This window comes from Dysidea avara, chromosome 11 (genome assembly GCF_963678975.1).
Source record: "Dysidea avara chromosome 11, odDysAvar1.4, whole genome shotgun sequence".
Lineage (NCBI taxonomy): Eukaryota > Metazoa > Porifera > Demospongiae > Dictyoceratida > Dysideidae > Dysidea > Dysidea avara.
Genome location: NC_089282.1, coordinates 24,121,052 through 24,138,450, shown reverse-complemented (window position 1 = coordinate 24,138,450; position 17,399 = coordinate 24,121,052). Strand labels below are relative to the sequence as shown.

The following is a 17,399-nucleotide window of genomic DNA, read 5'->3' as shown; positions in this document are numbered from 1 at the left end:
AAAGCATTCGTGTCCGTGGTATAACTATTACATGTATATATATATATTATACAATAAAAGTGTGAATGTGTCTTCAGTCACCTGTGACCACAGAGAAGTGTTAAATAAACACCCGTATGGACATGGCAAGGTGTGAAATTTAAAAATATAGCTACATGCATACACTAATTAATACAGTTTGAATCAGTTCAGGTCTGGAGATAACCACTCACTGCATTTTGGAGCCATAAATATCTATATTGTTTTCATTTATGTTTATGTATTGCCCAGTTGATCATAGCACTGCACATTTTTCATCAATATCTGTTAGCCAGTGTTGTGTCTGCAGTTAGAACTCAACATAGCGGTGACCTGCTCCATTTTGTTTCACCATTTGTAGTGTGTTCTGATCTGGCTCCACAGTCTCCGAATCAGGGGAGTCATGGTTGTATCTGGTAAAGTTTCCTCTTGGGTGGATGAGCTAAAAGTCTTGGCTTTATTTGCAATTACACAGCCTCACGCTGCCTTTTCTCGTGGCCTCATTAGTAAGTGGTTATTTATTGCCAGAACTGTTCCAAACGTTAGTCATCTTTTTCAGCTTCTAGAGAATTGTGGTCACCACCACTTTATACCATCTGCTACTGGCCATGGATGTTCACCTCCTGGTGATTTTGAGAGAGATTTGTTTGCTCTCCCTGCTAAAATGGGAGGATTGGGCATTTCTAATCCCATCTTTTTGTCATCCACTGAGTTCCCTGCTTCTGATGAAATAATTCGGCCCCTACAATCACTGATTCCTTCTCAAGCTTCTACCTATGTTGGTGATGTTAGGAATGCTCAGATCTCAATTAAGTCAAAGATCAAGCGTTTAAAGTCTTCTCGAGCTGTATCTACACAGTCTTAATCAGACCTAGCTTGCATGTGGTAAAATTTTGAGGGGGTGCTTCAGCACCCCAAATCCACAATCACAAACTGAAGGTGGTATAGCTATATAAGTGATGGGGCACAAAAGGTAACGCACTAGGGATTTGTTTCTAGCAATATCATTTTTTACATTGCAGATCTGCATTTCAGACACTAAAACAGTTTCGGGAGATGGACTCTCAATTATGCCATGCAGGTGACAGCATGAGCATCCAAAGTTCATCTGGACCTCTTCCATTGAGTTAGACATGCACACTTCAAGAGGCATTCACTAGTCATGTAGGGCTAGCTACTTGCAACTAGAATCAAAATCAAGCAGTTGAATCAAGCAATGAAGATGTCCTAAAAACAGGCGATCAAACACCTTAAAAAGCCAATTTGTGAACATTTATGGGGCTTTTTTACTAGCAGTTGGAATCAAGGTACTGTATAGATGGAAACTTTGGTGGGGTAAACTTTGGCAAATAGCAAGCTAAATTACTCAATCATAGCTATAAAGATGCTAATCTCCATAATTTTGGCGAATTTAGTGTGTAACGAATCGCCAATTTAGCTAAAGTTTTCCCCCGCAAAAGTTTCCCTCTACTGATATGGTATATTTTGATTATTTTCATCATCAAAAATCTTGTATACATTCCTGCATTTGAGAGAAAAGGTGCTTTCTGTCTTAAGAGCAGAAGTACCCAATAATTAAGTATTAAATTGACTGATTGCAAGTTCATGCATTAGCTAAGAGGCATGTATGTATGTATTCTCTATCCCATCGTTTTGTATTATACAGTGTTTTTGTCTTTAAATTAAAATTCATTATTATATAAGTTTGTCCCAGATTTACACAATACTTACAAGCTCATTTTTTGGTGCTAGATTCATATCTTTAAAGCATCATAATTCCTTTCATGTAATAAGGAGGCATGGTTCTGGTATTTAAATGGCTTTACATTGCTAATAAATATTTTTGGAAGTGGTTACTGAACCGAAAGGTTTTTATTTTCATGTCTAGTAGTTGCCCTGAGCATTCAACTTTAGGGTACGCGAAAAGTAGCATTAGGGTTAGGGTCGAGTTCAGCTTTGGTTTCTTCTTCACCTTTAAGTTACATTCTTCTTACTATATATAGTGAGACTACTACGTGAGTAACATTTATAAGGTAGAAAAGTAGGGATAGTGGGTAGCTAGCAGCGGTAGCACAGTGGTTTGCCCACTGTGGCCTACAGTTCCAGCAGTCCAGGGTTCAAGGCCACACACACACACGCACGCACGCACGCACGCACGCACGCACGCACACACACACACACACACAGAGCAATATAGGATTTGTTATAGTTAAAGTAACTGTTCTTACAGTATTGCTAGAGTACATTCTACTTACAGGTACAGTATGTGGTGGCAGCTGCAGTGCAGTGGGTCATGAGGAAGAAGCACTACTTGTTGGTGTGCCTCACTATTGTACTAGCTTGGATCATTTATGCAGTGTGGGCTGATTTGAATCAAACATTGACACTGCAAAATCATGAGCTCAAGGAGTTGACATATCAATATCTGATACTTGTAAGTCAAAATCAGACACTGACAAAGCAAAACCACAAGTTGATAGATGAAGTTCAGAATTTTGCAGATCAATATCAGTTGTCAATGGATCTAAATGAGATGTTGACCAAAGATAATCAACAGTTGATGGAGAAAGTAATGCAGTATGAAACTAGCCATGGCTTGATAAGTATGCAAATATACTACATCGAAAAATGGATGGATCTGATTGGTAAATTAGAAGACCATATAAAACATGTTATTAGATATTGTAAACTCAAGAAAAAATTTTATGCTGGTTCTAATGAGATGGATAGACTATGTAAACTGATTTAAGTATGATGTTGATGAAGGCAATGATGAGATAATAGTAGCCCAGGCAGTAGAGTTGATCATGAAGTTTAAAGAGGAGAGTGATAAGCTCATGAATGCTCTGTCGTCTATGAACTTTAAATTGAAGAAACAAGTACAGGATGATACTAGTGTGGATAAGATTGAAAAAATGATGGATGATTTTCTAGTGGAAGTTTCTATCTTGCAGTCACAAAAAAGAGCTAATTCACCAGAGAGAAGTTAAGGCACAGAGAGAAGCTAATACGCAAAGAAGTACTAGCACCCAGCAGAGCTCAAGTACTGCTTTACAAAGTAGTTCTTGGATTGGTTTGGCAAGAGCTGTGGCTTACAAGTTTGTTACATGGGGTTGGCTGTTTTGAAAGCTCGAGTTACAATACTATTACTACCACCATTACAGCATTGTTATGTTACAATCAAACAATTTTAAGATGTATGAGTCATGCTACAGATATGCAAATGAATAAGTAAACAGCTAGTTATGAAAAAATTCTTGGTTATGTTGATAATGTTCTCTTCAATCAGTGTTGTGTAGCAAGCTAATAATAAATTTGCACATACAGTACGTGTATTAGATATTACGTTTTATATCTCACCTGTACTACTTGTTCTGGACCAATTTCCAGTAAAAACTGTAGTCCATTGACCCAAATCTTGTAGTCTTCTGAAGACAAGGCTATCACATTGATCACACTGTTGTGGTCAAGATGTTTAACAAGTGATTTGATGATCACAAGGGTTACCGGTGAGTGGTCAAGATGGTAAAAGCATAGCGATGTTTCACAACTGAATCAAAATCTTTCCTACCCTGTACTAAAGGGCTAACCGAAGATCGTACATTTAGTAATTTGTCTGGAGGAAGACGATAAAATGTAGCATACCTCTTTACTAATATATGGTTACCTGATTTAATATCTTTATCAGCTGGCTCAGCTGATTTGGCCCGACAGAGCTATAATAGAACATTTGAGAGTGCTACCATATTTGTGGCCAGATTTGCAAAAAAGAATTTTCCGTACACTCCAATTCTATGAACTTGGAAGATCTCAAAAACATAATTATTAACCTGAAAATTTGCCATCCACCAAGCTATGTTGGTGCTCACAACTGACCAAATTTCAAGTCAATAGCCTTTTCCAATCTGAAGGTGTGAGTCATTAAACTCAGTAAATTGAATGCGTGTGGAAGACCCTTTCCGGTCACAATTGGGTAAGTGTACAGTACCTTCTGTTTGTCTATCAATACAGTAAAAAATCTCTTGTGCATTGGTCCCTTGCCATCTTCAGTAAACTTGTACATCCAACAGCCAACAGACAAGTTCTATGATTTGTGATTGTTATAACTACACTAGGTCACTTTACCATGTCACCTTCAACAGAGTAGCTCTGGCCTCAGACAAATTTTGCTCACTAGTATTTATTGCTACCTGTGACAGTAATGTGACATTACTTGACTACAGTAAAAATTGTTGCTGAACATACTGGAGACTGTCCTTGTGGTTGGGCACTAGTAAAGGTAAATTGTCCTTGATCAGTTCTAGTGTGGTAAAACACTCTAATAGAACACACACAATAGTGACATACTGACCCAACTTCTCCACCTTGTTGTGCGTTTGATAACAAAAGTGCACAATAATTGAATTGCTTCTCCGTAGCATAATCTAATGGAGTGCGATTGGTCACATCTTTGATGTTGGGGTTAGCTGGTACAACAATAATTATTTAACAAGTGCAGGTGATCAATAGTGTAAAGTAATATTACCTTCAGCAGCCAAAAGTGCCTTAATCACATCAGGATTGTCACACACAACTGCCCAGTGTAATGGAGTACGCCTGTATAGTTTATACAATTATACCTAGTAAAATTTGATTGTTTAAATTGAGTGTTTTCTTTGTAAAATGCATCTTTGTCATTTTGCATTTAATAAATTCAATTTACCCTTGCTTGTCAAAATCTTGTACACTGGTTGGTCTAATACTTTTAATGATATTAACTTCTTTAGCACATCCCTGTGATGCACACATTTCAACACTGTCTGACTGTTTTACTAACCTCATCTGCTGCTACATGCATCACAGTTCTACCCTTGTTGTCCTGATATTTGGTAGCTTCAATACTGATCAACTCCTACAGGTCACTGACAGTCATTTTAACTAGTGAAGTATCAAGCTCACCTTCAGTGTTCCTGTTTCGTGTTTGTGTATTGCCCAGTGGATGGCACACATTCCATCTATATCTGCTAGTGTTGTGTCTGTGTAGTGTGTAACATTTTATATGTAGTTTAAAACTTGACATAACGACCTGCTCCATTTTGTTTCAACACCTGTATGTGTTCTGGTCTGGCATGGAAGGCTGCCCACATAAGAGGAGTCATCAGACTACTGTCTTGTACATCAACATCTAATCCTGCCACCTATAGGGATATAACAGTTGATGTTAGAGTAAATATGTACACTAGGTATATGTTTTGAACAGCCATATCTACATATGTGTGTGCCTTGTATATAGTGCCTAATATGGTTATGTACATTTCAAGTAACACCAACACATAACAAGTATACAGGTGTACATATAAATGTTTATGAAAAGCACAAAGTATTGTAAACAATGAAAATTTGGAGAGACCCAGTGTAGAGCCACTTTGAGTATAATTGCAATAGGTTGATAACTTTACTTCAATTTTGCAAACAACATAAGTCTTGCCAGACTAAGCTGTCACAAAGTCCAAGCTTCTATTTTTTGCCTTACTGACCTTGTCAAGTAGCAGCTGGGTACATCTTGGATCAGAATTATTAGTCACCCAATGAAGAGGATATCTCCCATTATTATCCTATGACATCAACTCATATTATGCACCAACACATAAAGGGGATCACATGACATACTGGAATCATCCCATCAGCTCCAAGGCTGAGCAGTAGTGCCAACATTTCATAGGATCCATTATAGGAGACATGATGTAATGGAGTACTACCATCTATATACAAGATTTAGGGCTTTATTATCACACAAGAGTATTGTATATACATTTACCATTTGACACAATGTCAATGTCAGCTCCAGCATCTATTAACATTTTCACGCAAGCAAAATGCTCGTTGTGGATGGCGTGCATCAGTGGAGTACGTCCCTCACTGTCCCTCACATCAATACTCCCTCTCACCCTAACCTGGTCATCACCATCAGGGTTTAGTTCTGATATTAGTTGTGCCAGTTTCTTCTTGTCTCCAGTGGATGCCATGTAATGTATTGGCTGCATGTCGTATGAACTACCAGCTGGGAAACTGTGATCTGAAACTACTGCAGTATCTGAGACAGGCTTGATTGATATCAACTGTATTGCCTCTTTTGGAGGTGGCTTTTGGTTATATGTCCTGGGATCATGTGTGGACATTGGGATTTCAGGTTCTTCAGGAATGATGTGACTGTCTGTTTCATCAACTGAAGGACTAGCGACTACTTCTGACTCCAACTTGGGTCTAACAGAATGTTGATGATTGACTTCATCATGATCGGTCACTGGTAAACTATAGCCCTGATGATCCTCTGAAATAAGGTTGGTGTTAGTGGGAGTTAATGTGCCAATGTTACTAGAATCAAATTGATGGTGTGATGGTTTCACCTTAACAATTGCACTGTACACAGGCTCATTCTTAGCTAGTAACACAGTATATAATACACACACTACTACACAATGTAATTACACTAACTTTTTAGTAGTTCAGTTTCGGACACTGAAGCATTGTCAGTAACAGCACTTGCGTTAGTGATGACAGTGGATGAACCAATCTGCGGCTCATACGTATCTAGTTTAATACCATTAGTGGCAGTAGAAGTTGCCATCAATGGAGACTCCAGTGATGGTTTTGAGTCTGTGTTCTTATTAGACACATCAAGGGGTGCTACTTTGTTGAATTTTTTTCTAAGCGGTGAGTGTGGTCGCTTGGGAGAAGAAGGCTGATCTTGATGTGATAGAACTTCTTTTAGTAAATCTACAAATCCACAGTGGTATTTAAAAGCGGTATAGTTAGAATCTTTTAAAGGGACAAAATATTAAAATTTTGTGACTGTTGCAACTGAATAGTATTAGAAAGTTTTACACAGTTTAAATTACTGAACGTTTGATTCATTTGCCTTGATCTTTCAATACTTTGCTGCCCCCTTAAAAGTTCTAGTTATACTAGAATTACCAGAACTTCCAGAAGATGATCCTCCCATGTTGTCATTGTCATCAGGTACTTCTGTGTTTAAAGAATAAAATGTTCATCAGCCTGCAGTTATGAATCCAAATGACAACCTTTTGAATGCTCCAGCCAAGCTGCAGTGGGAGTGTCACTACGTTCAGAAGGTAGCTACTCTTGCAGGGGTGGACTTTCACTTGTTTCCATGGGGACATCCTGTAATCAGCCAGTTTAACTCACATTCTGTGCACCCTTACAAAATGATCAATACTAACGTACATCTTTCAAAACAGACATGTCTTCTTGATTCTCTTCTGATTGTAGTTGTCTGTACAAATCTTCTTTTGATTCTGAAGGTACTACTCCTGGTGGAATAGCTAGTTTGTTTTCCTCCATCGTCAGATTCCTGAAAAAAAGTGGTGACGAAAAGGTAACAAAAACGAAAAAAAAAAAAACTTCCTTCGAGCCGGAGTCGAACCAGCGACCTATGGGTTACTATACCATTACAGCCCACCGCTCTACCAACTGAGCTATCGAAGGATACAGTAATCAAAGGGTTTTCAGAACCCTTTTGTTCTTCCCTAACCATTTTACGGTAATTCCCCTACGCCCTCTGGCAATTGTTGTGGTACAAAAAACACTCACGTATTTTACAATGACAGTCCACGGCGTTTAAAAGAGTTGATTAGGCTGATTCACAGTGACACTAGTAGTTGAATCAACTTCACGCCTGCCCAAACGCACAACGGAGACGTGCCCCACCCATTTCGGTTTTGCAAAACAGCAATGGTCAATACTTAACCACTCAGTATAATAACACCGTATAACATCGTAGTTCCGTCAAATTATAAACTGTAAGAGTTGATGAACAAATTATTGTACAATGCAATGTAAAAATTGTTTGTTGCTTCTTTTTAAAGTCACAGCAGATCATGGTCAACCAAGACAATCACCATTTCACGACTTTCGCTTTTGAAACGGGTTCTCCCAAACTCTCATACCTGCAGCAACACAATAGTAACAGCAGTAAATAGTACACTGCATGAAAATTTTGGCTAACAAAGCTTTAACAAACTACATAGGTGAATTTTTCAATGTAAAAGCAATACTTTCTAATGGGACCATGTGTATGAGAAAAACTTGATAATGACAAGGCCTTATTACTGTTACGACGTGCACTAGCTAAGTTTGGGACCTACTTAACATGTCAAATACAGAATTGTCAAGAAGTTATGATTTCAGGGGTTAACACTAGGTTTACAGATAGGACCATGGACAAGTGTCCTGATTATCAAGGTGTTGAGGTGTACTGATTTCAGGAATCTAAATGCACTAATACAAATTGGACCACAAACAATTTCAAAGTGTCCATACTTCAAGGTGTTGGGCTCCACTTTAGAGCATACACTCTAATAGAAGACATACTTTGAATGAGTAGTACGCTGGATATACACTGATTCAGGAACATACCTCCAGGTTGGGTCTCTTCTAGACTGTGCTTGTCACGGATCACTTTCTGCTTCTCTCCTAAGAATAAAAGCAATTTCATACATCTTCTTGGGATACCCATCATACCATAGCCACCCTGTACCATAGCAATATACTACAAGTAATAGGCAGATATGCAGAGGAGGCTGGTAACGCATCATACAGTGTATAGTGCAACCAAACAAGGTACTTGGTATCAACAAAAGCCATACAATGTATTGGGGTGGTTAAGAAGAACTCTGGAAGGTGTGATGAGTGCATTTACACAACTCAATACAGTACTCAGTATTAACATTGAGATGTTGGGGTTGAAAGGACATTGCTTTCCTTTGAGATCACAGGATGTCATGGCTGGCATAATATGCTCACAATGCAACTAGATGGTAAGTCAAGTGTTTGTGATCAGATTCCTGGACTCAGCATATATATAATTTTGCAAGTCAGATCCTTCCATCGCTAAGGTACCAGTGCTTCAGTTTATAAAAATGTACAACAGTAACAACAACAACAACATTGAAGTGACCTACTACATGAAGTGACCTACTACATAATGCACATTTGCAAATCCTTCATTACAGGCAGCATCATGAAAATAATAACTAAGTGGATACTTTGTAAGAATATTAAAACTGTCCGTTTGCTTTTCATTAGTCAATTTTCAAGACTGCACGTAGGATTAGTTGGCCCTCCTATGGGGCATTTATTCTGTGAATGCTATCCCACTAGCGACCTTTAATTTGACAGTGTAGAAACTAAATGTCCGTCATAGAGTCAGTTTGTATTAATTTTGAGTAAAACTGTAATTGGTTGCCAATTTTACTTCAGTTTTGCTAATAATTTAAGTCTTGCCAAACTTTGTTGTCATAAAGTCCAAGCTTCCATTACCATATAGCCTAAATATTTTGAGGAAGAAAGTTTTTGCTGATTTCTAGGTTTTGGCGGTTAACAGCAAAAAATTTATTCTTGACCTCCATATGGTCTAATACAATTTGGGAAAATCTGTGAAATTTTATTTTTGCAACATTGGTCAAACTCGAAAATATTGCCCCTCAAAATATTTATGCTACACATTATTTAACCCTATATATATATATACTTAAAGTACTATTAATTATACCAAGAGTTCATAATAATAGTAAGACTATATCCTCTTCTAATATTATGAACTTTTGATTATACTGACCATGTCAAGTAGCAGCTGGGTGCACCTTGAATCAGTCACCCAATGAAGAGGATATCTCCCATTATTATCCTACAACATCAACTCATATTATACGTCAACACATAAGGGGATCACATTACATACTGGAATCATCCCATCAGCTCCAAGGCTGAGCAGTAGTGCCAACATCTCATAGGATCCATTATAACAGACATGATGTAATGGAGTACTACCATCTATACAATACGTATATTAAGGGCTTTAAAATCCCATGAGAGTATAATATTATACACTTAGCTACACAACATTTGACACAATGTTGATGTCATGATCAGCTCCAGCATCTATTAACATCAAAATGTTCGTTGTGGATGGTGTGCATCAGTGGGGTACGTCCCCTCAAACACACAAACTTTTTGCCAAGTTTCATGTTAGAACCCTGACTGGCTAATAATGTTGGAAATCTAGCAGGAGATTGCAATTTTGCCTTATTTTGTTGAAAAATGATTACTATCATAAATTAAGCTTTTTGGTAGATGATTCATTTAACATAAATTGCTATAGCTAATATATAGTGTTGCTGGCATAAAACTTATATATTTAGTGATGGCCTAAACATCCAACTTCAGTTGTCATCAGCTCAGCAGATAAAGCAGTATGTTGAAGTATAGATTTATAAACCCCAGGTACCTGGGCAGCTATGAAGGCGATGTTGAAGGTCTTATAGCTAACAGTGGACCAAAGGGTATATGCACCTGCATGGGCCATTACTTTATGCAGAGACAAAAATGAGACACAAATGAGACACAGAGTTATTTCTAATTATTTCTGGGTAGGGCAAAATTATTTCAGAGTTACTCTAGCCTGTTCACTTCTCCGCTATAAACATAGGCCTACATGCAGTAGCCACTGCCATTTCGATCACGTGATTAAGTGACGCGCTTAGCGAGGGTGCCCATGGCCACATTACAGTAGTCTCATGTAGCCACTGAGACGCCAATTTTTTTGGGGTCCATTTCACGACGTTTATCGATTAGAAATTATAAGTGTCTGCTGCGAGGCGCTTATAATCTCTAATCGATAAGCGCCGTGCGGAGATTAGGGTCTTGCCACGCGAGACTGACTAACATTACAGTGGTGTGCATCTGCGCGTGGTGGAGCGAGTTGTTCTATATTATCTACCGATTCACCATGGATATTCTGTGTTGGATATGGTCTGTTTGCGAATTTATTGGGTTACTCGCTGAGCTGACACTATTAGGAATTGAAGTACCGGTAAGCACCTCGTACAGGCTCTGCCTTCTGTGCAAACCCTCCAGTGCCCAACTGCATGGTAGACTTGATAGTGCTGGTCACTGTAAAGCGCTAATAATAATAATATACCAATAAAGTAAGCCTCGGTCTTCGCCGGCGACCTTCCTTTTGTATATAATCCAGCCTTTTGATAAGGCTTCCCAACCGTACAGTGTCACAAACACACACTGGCTCGCGCAGACAAAAGCAAACCCTTCCGCGGCTACCGTGCTCAGTAGACAGTCACGCCTACCCAGTGAACCGGCCAGCACCTGTATGCTCCTCAGGTGCTAAGAGTCAAGTCCTCCCGGCTGGGGCAGGACTACACTAACCTCAGGCTGCAGTAGGTTGTACCATGTCTCACAAGTGACCACCTCACTGAGTTCACCTGCTATGAGACATCAGTGGACACTTGGAATAATGGAATTTACTTCCCTGGTTAATGCCATTTGCTTCCCTGCTTAGCACCAGGTAGTTACAGCAGGCCACCAGGTCCCCATTTAAACCAAGCTGGAGTAAAGTTTCTTAAGGAAACAACAACAATGACAACTGGGCATAACCGGGAATCATGCAGACACACCAAGGTCACACTGACCCTGAATTGTCTGTGTACAGTGCAGTTTGTGTGAATAATCCTCATGGGGACAGGACTACCTCAAAAAGGTGGCATACAGATGACAGTGTGTAAGTATCTAAAGTTCTACCTGGACCTCTGAACCTTGATTAGTTAGCACACATAACAATTCACTACAGGGTATTTGTAATTTCATATGAAACGTGTTTGTGTATCTTTAAACTGTTTGCATTCTCCTGAGCTCTAGCAATAGCCAATTGCTGAAAGAGTTTTCAAACCTAAAACATGTTTACTACAAGTTTACCCCTAGACTCACTCAATAGCATTACTCACTCAGGTTCAGTATTCTTACAGTGCTTTTATTTATAGCGAGGGCTTAGGTGAACTTGAAACTACAGAGACTTGAAAAGTATTTTCTGCCTTACACATATACACTCTGCACGCAGACTTGTAATATAGTAGGATTAACATTGTTTTTGTTCAAATTGTACTTTACTGCTACTACATACAGGTACAATATGTGGGGGCAATTGTAGTACAGTGGATCACGAGAAAGAAGCACTACTTGTTGATGTGTCTCGCTATTGTGATGGCTTGGATCACCTATGCAGTGTGGGCCAAAATTTGTTCTTTGACAGCTAGTAACATGTCTTTGAGAAGTGGAAATGATTTTCTAAGGAGTGAAATTCAGGCTCTAAATGATTCTTTTCAGAAGTTGACAAATCAGTATCGGATGCTCATGGATCAGAATCAGACACTGACAATGCAAAATCATAGGCTGATGGATAAAGTTCAGAAGCTGGAAGATCAACATCAGTTATCAGTGAATCAAAATGAGAAACTGACCAAAGATAATCAACAGTTGATGAAGCATATAGACCAATATGACGCTAATCATGGTATGATAGTTATGCAAGTGATCTACATCAAAAAATGGATGGACCCAATCAGTAAACTGGAAGAGCACATAAAACATGTTATCCGATATTGTAAATTAAAGAAGAAATTTTATGTCGGTTCTGATGAGATAGACAGACTACGTCAGCTAATTACATATGATGTTGACGAAGGTGATGATGAGATAATAGTTCCTAAGGCCATAGAGTTGATCATGAAGTTTAAGAAGGAGTGTGATAAGCTTATGAATGCTTTATTGTCCATGGACTTTGAGGAGATGAAAGACCTACAGGATAGTACTACTACTGATAAAATAGAGGGTATGATGGATAATTTACTTGTGGAAGTTACTTACTTACAGTCACAAAAAAGAGCTAACGAACAGCAAAGAGCTAATGAACAGCGAAGAGCCAACGCACAGAGAAACGCTGTTCCACCAAGAAATACTGGCAGCTCAAATACTGGCTTACAAAGTAACTCATTGGTTGATATTGTGATTGATGTAGGTTACAGGTTTATTAAATGGGTGGGTGGTTGGCTCTTTTCATAACATACTAGTTTAGCAGCTACTGTTTATACAACTAAATTCATGAAGTGTACGTTGAATCATTGTACTAACGATGATTGTTTTCTTCAGTATTTTATTACAAGCTAACAAAGACAAATACATAAATACTTCAGATATTTCATAGCTCTTTGGCATTTTTAATACAGTACAAAGATTGATCCAGTTGTGAAACATCTTTTCTCCTTTAAAAGTCGTTACCACTCACCAATAACCTTTCTCAGCTATGTAAAACAATGTGGTAACTCTTCAGATCCTCATCACCACCCAACAGATATTGCTGTTCAGGTGTTGTAGCATTTATAACCACCCATACTGCACTAATGGTTACCTTCAATAAAATGCTCACTAGTGCATGCTTAGCCAGCTATAGTGACAGTCAATGTCATCATATATTCACTACAATGCTGAATTTCCTAAAGACTATCCAGCTTGTTACTGGTAAGGCAAGTTTAAAAGATTTGTGATCAGTTTTAGTGCTAAACCCTAATCTGTAGTGTGTCATAAACTGTTGGACAACTGAGTACAGGGACATAGCCAGGATTTTTCAAGGAGGTTGGGGTTCAACAGCAACACTTAAAACACCAGCAGTGGGCTGGGGATCTGGGGGGCACAGCCATCAGCCACTAAGAGACCTTGAACCTTTTTATGGTCCAAAGATTGCACATCAAAGTGCATGATACAGAAGTCTATCTATTCCCATGGCGTGACTAAACAACTGCAGAACATAAACCATACTCATTTCACATCACCCACATTTACATGTGGTTGGGCACTTGTGATGGTAAATTGTCCTTGATCAGTTTTAGTGTGGTGAAATGCTCTAATAAATCATGCACACAATGTTGGCAAAAGCAAGTCTCGAGCCCAGACCCTGTAATCTCAGTTTGAGATTAGGTATATATACTGACCCAACTTCTCCACTTTGCTGTGCATTTGATAACAAAAGTGCACAATAGTTGAGTTGTTTCTCCATAGCATAGTCCAATGGAGTGTGATCAGTGACATCATTGATGTTGGGGTTGGTTGGTACAACAGATATATACCAGAGACCAAACAAATGACACAACTATTGTTATTACCTTAAGCAGCCAAGAGTACTTGAATCTCATCTGGGTTGTCACACACAACTGCCCCACGTAATGGAGTACACCTGTAATGTATGAGTGTAAACGTGCACAAATATATCTAGTAATGGCTGACTGTTTAATTAGAGTGTTCCATGTGTGTGTACAATATACTTACCCTTGTTTGTCAAAATCTTGTACACTAATTGGTCTAAGACTTCTAATGATATTAACTTCTTTAGCACATATGTCCCTATGATGTACACATTACAACACCGTCTGGTCACATGATTGTTTTACTTCTGCTGCTACGTGTGTCACAGTTCTACCCTTATTGTCCTGGTATTTGCTACACTGATCAACTCCTACAGGACATGTATGCAGATGGTCATTTAACATAAACTAGTTAAGTACTAAGCTCACTCTCAGTGTTCCTGTTTCATGTATTGCCCAGTGGATGGCACACATTCCATCAATATCTGCTAGTGTTGTGTCCGTGTTGTGTGTAACATTTTTACAGTAGTTTAAAACTTGACTATTATGACCTATTGTTTTAACCAGTCACTTTTAACACTTCTGGTCTAGCATGGAAGGCTGCCCACATCAAAGGAGCAATCAGACTACTGCCGTGTACATCCAATCCTAGCTGCCACCTATAGGGGATTATATAACCAAGAGTTCATAATATTTGTGGAGCCAGTACATCCTGTACAAATGCACTGCTACAAGTTCACTTTTGATCATATGTACACCTCTCTATCCTGCTTCTAATGATGGTTGAGAATCGCTGGTAGGTGATGATCAGGGGCGGATCCAGGAGCTGGCTAGGGGAGGAGCACAAACAGGGTAAGTTGTAGGTGGTTGCTATGTATGGGGAGAGCCATATTCTCTATAGTTCAGTGCTGCTTTTTTGAAGCAGCAAATAATCACCTCTTAGTGGTGTCTCACTGTTAATTTTTGCCATTTTGGCCTTTTCAGATGGTTGTGAAGTCTTAAACTGTTTAAAAGGCTCTGAATGTCTTAAATAACAACACGATAATTATTTTAGAGGCGCTTAGTACGCACGAAGGTGCTGAGTGACTATTTTACAGTTAGTTTGACTTCAGTTTGCTTTCAGTTTGCTTTGGTTTCAGGTGAATTTGTAATAAATGCTAGTAAAATGTGCATATTTTCATGAGTTTTAAACTGATCTCGGTTGGCCTGACAAAATTTACTAGCTATTTTAATCAGAAGCATGGCTGGCTCCTCCACAAGGTGGAGGGGGGGGGGGAGGGGGCATTTGCCCCAAATGCCCCATCCTGGATCCGCCATTGATGATTCATGTTAATTAGGTCAAGCTTTTGTTCTAAAAGTATTATTTGCAACAGTAAGTTTGCTAAAATTAATATACTTCAGTTAGACACACCCCAGAAATATATCATTTCACTTTAGGGCTGAAGTAATCATATACATTTGGTATAATTATGTTTTAATGATTGACCAAGCACTAACTATAATAGCTTATAATTATGACCATGTCTTTGTGTGTGCCTAATATGTAAGCAGTGTACATTCAAAGTAACATCAACAAATACACACACTCACACACAGTGACACTGTTAGTGACTGTACATTGTCACTGTACACGTGAGTTTTTATGAAAAAACGAAGTGCTGTAAACAATTAAAAGAGACTAAAAGTCCACTATAGAACCAGTTTGAATTAAAACTGTAATTGTTTGCCAATTTTACTTCAATTTTGCTGACAACTTAAGTCTTGCCAAACTTTGTTGTCATAAAGTCCAAACTTCCATTACCAAATAGCCTAAATGTTTCAAGGAAGAATAATTTCGCTGATTTCGAGGTTTTGCAATTGGTGCTTAACAGCAAAATGCTTTCTTTCACCTCCATATAGTCTAATACAATTTGGGTTTGTTTGCAAATCCATGATTTTTTTTTTACAGCATTGCTCAAACTCAAAATTTTTCCCCTCAAAATATTTATGCTACACATTATTTAGCCCTATATACATACTTAATGTATTATTAAATACTGAAGTAGCAGCTGGATGCACCTTGGATCAGAATTATTAGTCACCCAATGAAGAGGATATCTCCCATATTATCCTATGACATATTATACACCAACACACAAAGGGATCACATGACACACCGGAATCATCCCATCTGCTCCAAGGCTGAGCAGCATCTCATTGGATCCATTATAACAGACATGATGTAATGGAGCACTACCATCTATACAATATTAAGGGCTTTAAAATCCCATGAGAGTATATATTATACACATACACACCATTTGACACAATGTCGATGTCAGCTCCAGCATCTACTGTATTAAAATCTTCATGCAAGCAAAATGTTTGTTGTGGATGGTGTGCATCAGTAGAGTACATCCCTCACTGCCCTTCACATCAATGCTTCTGGCTCCCTATTGAAAAAAATCTGGAGAGTAGCCAGGAAATTTTGGAAGGGGGTTCGAATTTGGAAGTGGAATATCTGGGAAATTCCCAGGGTATTCTCTACAGCCTAGACGAAAATTATGCATAAGCAAAATCTGCCCTTAGGCAATAACATTAAAATTCTATCTCGCAGTAGTGGTTCAATACATGGAATCACCAGATCCAATTTAAGATTACCATTAACCAAAGTAACTTATAACCCATTAATTGGCCAAAGGAAAATGTACAATAATGTAGTTACATAGCTACAATAAACTACATACTTAATTGCATAATTTTTTTTTTGGCTGATAGCTATTTGGCACTGTTAAGTAATTAGCTACAGGACTCTTGTCTACATTACTGGTAACTGTATGATTATAGAATTAAATATTGCTGATAACTTGGAAACTTACAGGATTAGATGTTATAACTTTATTTAATTTGCTGGTAACCAACTTGGTAACTTATTGAAGTATAGAACCGTACAACTTTATAATATTATGTTTGTCTACATTACTGGTAACTTGGAGTAAAAACCTTTATTCCAAGTTGGTAACTAATTAAAGTTGGTTTTCCCTACTGGTAACTGACTTGGTAACCTGCTGAATAACAGAACCATAAAACTTTATATTTTTCCTACATTACTGGTAGGCTGGCCGGTAACTTGGTAACTTACAGGGCTAGAAGCAGAAAACTTTATATTTTTGCCTATTATGCTGGTAATGGACTTGGTAACCTCTGAATAACAGAACCATAAAACTTTATATTTTGTATACATTACTGGTAACCTGGTGACTTGGTAACTTACAGGGCTAGATGAAGAAAATTGAATATTTTTGCCTACTTTACTGGTGTAACTTGCTGAATAACAGAACCATATATTTAACTTTATTATTTTGTCTACATTACTGGTAACCTGCATGGTAACTTAGTAACTTACTATAATCATTT

General features: G+C 38.2%; 2 protein-coding genes, 1 long non-coding RNA gene and 1 other non-coding gene across 4 annotated transcripts; 1 reads left to right on the top strand and 3 right to left on the bottom strand.

The window, feature by feature from the left end:
- Positions 1–3,153: 3,153 nt before the first annotated feature.
- LOC136239059 (ankyrin repeat, PH and SEC7 domain containing protein secG-like) lies at positions 3,154–7,770 on the bottom strand. The gene is made up of 21 exons (XM_066029801.1): positions 7,609–7,770; positions 7,243–7,369; positions 7,080–7,179; positions 6,973–7,023; positions 6,493–6,774; positions 5,816–6,439; positions 5,668–5,759; positions 5,535–5,612; positions 5,084–5,195; positions 4,957–5,033; positions 4,835–4,909; positions 4,721–4,791; positions 4,544–4,614; positions 4,370–4,484; positions 4,264–4,318; positions 4,152–4,208; positions 4,007–4,102; positions 3,686–3,734; positions 3,526–3,634; positions 3,379–3,475; positions 3,154–3,321 (listed from the first exon to the last, which is right to left on the bottom strand). Exons 4-21 carry the CDS (start codon positions 6,998–7,000, stop codon positions 3,304–3,306), a joined length of 2,106 nt encoding a protein of 701 aa, XP_065885873.1. The 5' UTR covers positions 7,001–7,023; positions 7,080–7,179; positions 7,243–7,369; positions 7,609–7,770; the 3' UTR covers positions 3,154–3,303.
- On the bottom strand, positions 7,421–7,503 carry Trnay-gua (transfer RNA tyrosine (anticodon GUA)). The gene is given in 2 exon segments: positions 7,421–7,456; positions 7,467–7,503. It is a non-coding gene; the product is annotated as a tRNA-Tyr (tRNA).
- A 38-nt stretch (positions 7,771–7,808) lies between the features above and the next one.
- Positions 7,809–8,525, bottom strand: LOC136239060 (uncharacterized). The gene is made up of 2 exons (XR_010693334.1): positions 8,434–8,525; positions 7,809–7,964 (listed from the first exon to the last, which is right to left on the bottom strand). It is a non-coding gene; the product is annotated as an uncharacterized lncRNA (long non-coding RNA).
- Positions 8,526–10,704: 2,179 nt separating this feature from the next.
- LOC136238614 (M protein, serotype 6-like) lies at positions 10,705–13,016 on the top strand. Its single transcript, XM_066029180.1, has 2 exons — positions 10,705–10,888; positions 11,992–13,016. The coding sequence occupies exons 1-2, from the start codon at positions 10,805–10,807 to the stop codon at positions 12,925–12,927; spliced, it is 1,020 nt and encodes a 339-aa protein (XP_065885252.1). The 5' UTR covers positions 10,705–10,804; the 3' UTR covers positions 12,928–13,016.
- The last annotated feature ends 4,383 nt before the right edge of the window (positions 13,017–17,399 follow it).

Excerpts from the sequence above, each read along its gene's own strand:
- LOC136239059 (XM_066029801.1), bottom strand. The coding sequence starts at position 7,000 with ATGGGAGGATCATCTTCTGGAAGTTCTG. Across the intron at positions 5,613-5,667 it reads GAGCTGATGGGATGATTCCA|GATAATAATGGGAGATATCC; the intron begins GTATGTCATGTG and ends TTGATGTCATAG. Across the intron at positions 3,735-4,006 it reads TATTGATAGACAAACAGAAG|CTCTGTCGGGCCAAATCAGC; the intron begins GTACTGTACACT and ends GTTCTATTATAG.
- LOC136238614 (XM_066029180.1), top strand. The coding sequence starts at position 10,805 with ATGGATATTCTGTGTTGGATATGGTCTGTTTGCGAATTTATTGGGTTA. Across the intron at positions 10,889-11,991 it reads TATTAGGAATTGAAGTACCG|GTACAATATGTGGGGGCAAT; the intron begins GTAAGCACCTCG and ends TACTACATACAG.